Source organism: Anabas testudineus, chromosome 17 (assembly GCF_900324465.2).
Source record: "Anabas testudineus chromosome 17, fAnaTes1.2, whole genome shotgun sequence".
In the NCBI taxonomy this organism is placed as follows: Eukaryota; Metazoa; Chordata; class Actinopteri; order Anabantiformes; family Anabantidae; genus Anabas; species Anabas testudineus.
Genome location: NC_046626.1, coordinates 23,383,110 through 23,389,162, shown reverse-complemented (window position 1 = coordinate 23,389,162; position 6,053 = coordinate 23,383,110). Strand labels below are relative to the sequence as shown.

The window sequence follows — 6,053 nt, the reverse complement described above, 5'->3', positions numbered from 1 at the left end:
CTCCCTCAGTGAGAGGGAAATACCTCTGAGATGGGGGAGGGCTCAGCACGGCTCAGCTATAATTACAGTAACAGCACTCAGGGAGAGCACAGTGACCCTGATACAGCTCACAGCACCAGATCACAAAGGACCAGACAGGACCAGATACTTCAGGACCGACCAGAGAGAACCAGAACCTTGGACGTGCTATTGTCAGCTAATCAGGATCAGAAAACCTGTTCTAGGACCTGCAATACCCCGAAATAATGTGGACCAGATTGAGAACCAAACTTTCAGACTGCTCTGTGAACTCCGCTGATGGTCTGTGAGGATTTTCAACTTTTAGCTCTTTTTGTTTCTGTAGTTTCTCCCTTAAGCATCCGTCCTTACTGTTTCTACTGACTCTACTATTACTGCTGTTTCTATTGATTCTGCTGCTGCACTCTACTGAGTCTGTGAGGATTTCTGCATCAGGAGCTGTGATATTTCTGCTGAGTGCCTTGCTGCAAAGACAGATACTGACTTTACTGACATTGACTCTACTGAGTTCTACTGTTGAAGTGTCAGTGTCAGAAATATCATGTTTTTTCTGTTTACCACGTTATTCTTTGCCGTAGTCAGTCTTCTGGTTGACTCCTCTCCAACGGCGTCGCCGGCTACAGGTGTCAATCAGGCATCTAAGGTTCAGGACGGACTGCTGTCCTCCCACTGCCCTTCCTGCTCTCTGTTTCAGATGAAGAGGAACTCATCTTCATCAGGTGAACAGAGCGACATGGTGGAGGCTGTAAAACGTCACATTCTTAACATGCTGCACCTGAGCTCACGGCCAAACCTGACGCATCCAGTCCCTCGAGCGGCGCTGCTCAACGCCATTAAAAAGCTGCATGTGGGCCGTGTGGCTGAGGACGGCAGTGTGGAAATCCAGGATGAGGACCAGGAGGGCCCCCAGGCCTTGACACCACCTGAACCTGCCTCTGAAATCATCATCTTTGCAGAGCCAGGTGAGTCCAACAACCAAACGGGGGGGGGGGGGGGGGGGGGGGGGTCCGGGAATTGAATAACTAACCCTCAGATTCGTAGTCAACTACCCTGCCGACAGATCCACAGTCGTCCCAGTGTGTGAGGTGCATTTCCTGCCTCAGGTGTGTCAGGAGCCCATAGTACCTACTATACTGAGATTTACCATCCATCAGCTGCAGTAGAGACATCTGTCTGTCTCTCTTGATGTTTCCATCAGCCCATTCACAAAATTCCCTAAAGGTTCAAAGTTTGCTTACAAATTCCCATAATTGGTCTGATTCTATTGATTCTACTCCGGCTGAGAGTAAAGTCTGTTTGAGGTGACGTGAATTCTGACACAGCAGTTTCTCATGTTGTTCTATCATTCTCTGATTATTCATGAATTCATTTAGCAGCAGAACATGGACTCACCTGAGTAGTAGATCCAGGTGTAATACATGTGCTGATAGATTAGATTGTGTTTCTGTTTCTGAAACACATTCATATCAAGAATTTCAGTACACTGGAGTGACTCAGATACAAGGTAATGCAGAGATACAGTGGGTTTTAGTGGCAGGAATTGTATATTTCTATTTGTATAGCTCTAAATCCCAGAAGTCAGAAGTCATCTCAAGGCACTTTACAGTTCAAGACCTTACAAAATATAACTGCTTACAGAATTATATAGAAAACCCAACAACTCCACTGAGCAGCACCAGGAGACAGTGGAGAGACAATATGTTTAAATAATTTTTTCTTCCATCATTCCAAATGTATTAAGATGAAGGGTAAACACATGTTCTTACCACATTACTTCATTTCTCCTATGCCTCCTCAATGCCTGAGTAACATCAGCTATCTATGCACAAGGTGCATAAGCAGACCGCAGCTGCTTTTCAAATACTTGAAAAATCTGATCTAATACAGATTTTTTTTAAAGCCAGTTACTTTTAGGCTTGTTAAATCACATTGCAATCCCACTTAGCGTAGATAATATTATAATGCAAAGTTTATAGTATACATTATAAATATGCATACTTTTTGAAAGAATTTGAAAGATGCACCAGATCAGATTTAGCAATTTTTTGAGGGTGGTTAGGGTTAGTGTTTTTATCCTAAATGTCCAGTTCACCTACACAACCTGTGATTTTTAGCATGACTGATTAACTGATCGACTACAACATGGTGTTTAAACTGGCCAGTTTATCTAGTGACTTTTACAGTGCAGAAAGCAGCATTAGTTTGTGTGACTATGAACAGAAAGTAAGAAAAACATGGGCTCACATGGAGGCTACTGACCTGTCAATTCTCGGTACATTGAGCTGAATCTGTGCAACTGCACTGATCACAGCAACTGTCTTACGATATAGAATAGAATAGAATTGTATGGATCCCTTTTGCAGGTGCCTTCAGGGAAATTACAAAGTCGGGCCTCGTTTAAAACTCCTGTTTCGTCTCTTTGAGAGCTGACAGACAACATGGAAACTACTTATATAGAAAACTTGAAAACCCCACTGAGTAGCACCAGGAGACAGTGGAGAGGAAAAACTCCCTTTAGAGGAAGAAACCTCCAGCAGAACCAGGCACAGGGTGGGCGGCCATCTGCCTCAAACCTATTGGAATCACTGAGTGACTCCATAAAGTCTGATCTTAATATCATCTTTGATTATCTTTGATTTTAAGATGCAGAGGACAACAGGCTGTTTTTGTTTTTCATAAACACCACATTACACCACGCTTACATAAATACACATAATGGCTTTGTGCTATAAATAGTTGCCCCTTTTCAGCAAGATCTTTAACTCAAAATGCCCCTCAAAGACTTGCCGAAATTAGAGGACAGAAAGGGGGGGGGGGGGTCATACCGTGTGGTCTCAGGCCGTAAATAATCTCCCCATTCAGACAAATCTGGGCCTCAGTAATTATTGTGCAGCAGAAGACAAAGAAAAAGAAGATGAGAGGGGGTGGGGGAACCTGTTTTTAAATAATTACTATAACAAAAACCAATAATCAGATCATCCCTTTTATTTATCAGAGACGAAACTGTGAGTTTAGAAACTGAGTTCTAAAGTTTTATGCTTCTTCAATGTTTTCAGGAATCGTAGCACATTTAGGAAAGTGCTCACAGCAACTCTGAGATGGAAATAACAAAAGTGACATACTATTTTAGAAGATGTGATTGGCTGATTAAAAAATAATCTTAGTGATAATGGGCATTAGGTGGAGTAGGGTAAGGGTTAGTCTCTATTTAAGTCTCTATTTAGGCTTGGTGAAATTCAGAATATTGTCTATGTAACGAACATCTAGAATAGACATAGACTACATCACAAGGTTAAGGTTTAAAACCCTTGGGAAGTAGCTAGCTCACAGACCGCTGGTCAATTTATTTGCTGATGTTTATTGCCATGCTGGTAATTTTGTCATTTTTGTCATTAATGTAAGAAAGAAAACAAGTCACCATTCATAAATAATGTAATACTGGACAGTCTATGATTCTGTGGGCTTTCACTCTCTGATGATGTAGTTTAGTGACTAGTGACTCTGCAGGTGGAACAAACTGAAAATGCTGTAATTGTTTGTGACAGACAGAAGTCGTCACTGTTGCTATTTTCCAGTTGTAAAATACTCGATACTACTTGAGCATATATCTAATAAGATCAACCACAAACGTGATCTGTGCAGGATATAACCTGGAGCATCTTGACTTTAGGGGGGGAAATTCTGTCACCAGGAGCATCTCGTTAAACTTCATGATTACATTATGGCCCCAGAAACGTAAAGTCTAGTAGAGACCAGCAGAGACCCTCATTCGGGTCAAAGTTTGTTTGTTGGCTGATTCATTTGATTCATTCAAGACTTTCTTTTACTAAACCCTGTTCTTCATATGAATGGATAAACTAATGCCTTAAATCTGTGCCCTCTGCTGCAGGTCACTCTCTGAACACATTGACCTTTGACATTTCAATGGAGGACGGCGACTCGTTGCTTGTGGAACAGGCGAACATCTGGATCTTCCTGAAGATGTCGAAAGGAACACGAATGAAGGGCAAAGTGATGCTGCGGCTGCTGCAGCTTCATCACGAGCACGATGAAGACCTAGTTTCAGAGAAGATGGTGGACACTCGTCGCAGCGGCTGGCACACCCTGGCTGTGCCTCGCAGTGTTCAAACTCTGCTCAATGGTGGCGGCAGCCTGCTCAGCCTGAGGGTGTCGTGTCCTCTGTGTGACGATGCCGGAGCTTCGCCTGTTCTGACGTCTGCTGACAATGAGGGCGCCGCTGGCCGAGACCAGTCGCACAGACCTTTCCTCATGGTGGTGCTGCGAGCTGGAGAGCAGGCAGCGCAGCGACGAGTCAAACGAGGTCTAGAGTGTGACGGAAAAATACGTGTCTGCTGCAAACGCCAGTTTTACGTGAACTTTAAAGACATCGGCTGGAACGACTGGATTATTGCTCCATCTGGTTATCATGCCAACTACTGTGAGGGTGACTGTCCAAACCACATGGCGAGTCTGAGCGGCTCGTCCCTCTCCTTCCATTCAACAGTCATCAACCATTATCGCATGAGGGGCTACAGCCCATTTCAAAATATCAAGTCATGCTGCGTGCCAACGAGGCTGAGAGCCATGTCGATGCTCTACTACAACGAGGAGCAGAAGATTATCAAGAAAGACATCCAGAACATGATTGTAGAGGAGTGTGGCTGCTCCTAAAGACTTGAGATCAGCACTTTCCCAAACAGTATGTATTTATGTTTAGTGATGAAGCATCGTATTTTTTATTGGGAGAGATTCTTTTCCACATTGGAATGACCTGAGAATACTATGCAACAGATCCTGTAGAGTCAAGCTGTCTCGTTTTCTGCTGTTACAGAAAACACTGAATCGTTTTTGATACGATCTACAGTTCACTGAAGGTTTCGCTTGTGTTAAAATCTTAAGGTTTAACACACATGAAACAAATGTGACAGCTGGCTCCTGGAGCCAAACATTTTTATAATTATTATTAATATTCTTATCATGTTATCATGTCAACAACATCCCTGAAAATTTTGCCTTAGATTCAAAGTCGGAGCCAGGACTCAGTCGGAGTCAGAAGAAAGCCAAAGACTGTGGATACTGAGGAAGAAACAAGTTAACTTTCTGAAATATTAGTGAGATAAACCTGGCGTCAGTGGGTTAATGAACTGGACCATTAACTTAGTTCTGGTTAAGAGATGCAGCAGCAGAAACACTTCACTTTATGGTTGTTGTTGTATTGTGAACATTTCGCTTTGTCGCCAACGTTATATAATTTATTTTTATTTCGTCTTTTTATTTGCCTCCTAAATAAATAACTGGTCTGTCACTAATTTACTATTTAGTAGCTTCATTTTTATTTTAGTCCATATTTCTAAACACATCAAGCCTAATTTTTGAAGAAACACCTCAAATCAACAACTTCCTTTTAGGTAGGTTTTGTGGCCACTGATTTGGAACAAGGGTAGAGGTCCTGATTAATGCAGGACGGCAAAGTGTTGAAAGTACAAAATCGGTCACGTTTGTAATGACCAAAGGGATGAACCAGGCACAAAACCCCCTGAGCTCCAGCCTCTGCTGCCAAATCTGCAAAACCTGACAGTGTAACCATTTGCAATAAATAAAAACAACAACAACCAACAATCCCAATAAACTAAAATTTGATTCTGATTCATTGTCATGCATTTATGTCCTGGTTTACATTCTGAGTTGTTTCAGTTGGTTGAGATAATGTATAAGAAAAACCTGGTTAGGTTTAAAGCTTATAGTTAAATTCCGTTTATTCATATAGCATCAAATCACAACAAAAATAATATCAAAGCACTTTGTGTGTCTAAGGTTAAGAGCCTACAGAATGAATTAAGTCATGTTGTAGTTATGTTTCTGTTATACTTGACGCGGCACTCTTCACTTGCATCTAAGGGCGTATCCTCAGTTTCCTGCAATTACACACAGTTGAAGTTAAATTAACCTAAAAGTAATAGTTTCAGCTATAGTCTGTGTTATGAGTTATGTGTAAATATGTATGTGCATCTTACCTGATTTCATTGCTTGAGTTA

The 6,053-nt window shown here is 41.9% G+C and overlaps 1 protein-coding gene across 2 annotated transcripts; it reads left to right on the top strand.

Moving 5' to 3' along the window:
• The first annotated feature begins 97 nt into the window (after positions 1 to 97).
• inhbab (inhibin subunit beta Ab) lies at positions 98 to 5,629 on the top strand. 2 transcript variants are annotated; one of them, XM_026361402.1, is made up of 3 exons: positions 98 to 980; positions 3,908 to 4,717; positions 5,037 to 5,629. In XM_026361402.1, exons 1-2 carry the CDS (start codon positions 560 to 562, stop codon positions 4,687 to 4,689), a joined length of 1,203 nt encoding a protein of 400 aa, XP_026217187.1. In that variant the 5' UTR covers positions 98 to 559; the 3' UTR covers positions 4,690 to 4,717; positions 5,037 to 5,629. The 2 variants fall into 2 exon arrangements, with proteins under 2 accessions (XP_026217187.1, XP_026217186.1); XM_026361401.1 differs by having other exon boundaries at positions 3,908 to 5,629.
• The last annotated feature ends 424 nt before the right edge of the window (positions 5,630 to 6,053 follow it).

Coding starts and splice junctions, on each gene's coding strand:
- inhbab (XM_026361402.1), top strand. CDS start 560: ATGTTTTTTCTGTTTACCACGTTATTCTTTGCCGTAGTCAGTCTTCTG. Junction 981..3,907: donor CATCATCTTTGCAGAGCCAG/GTGAGTCCAACA, acceptor CCTCTGCTGCAG/GTCACTCTCTGAACACATTG.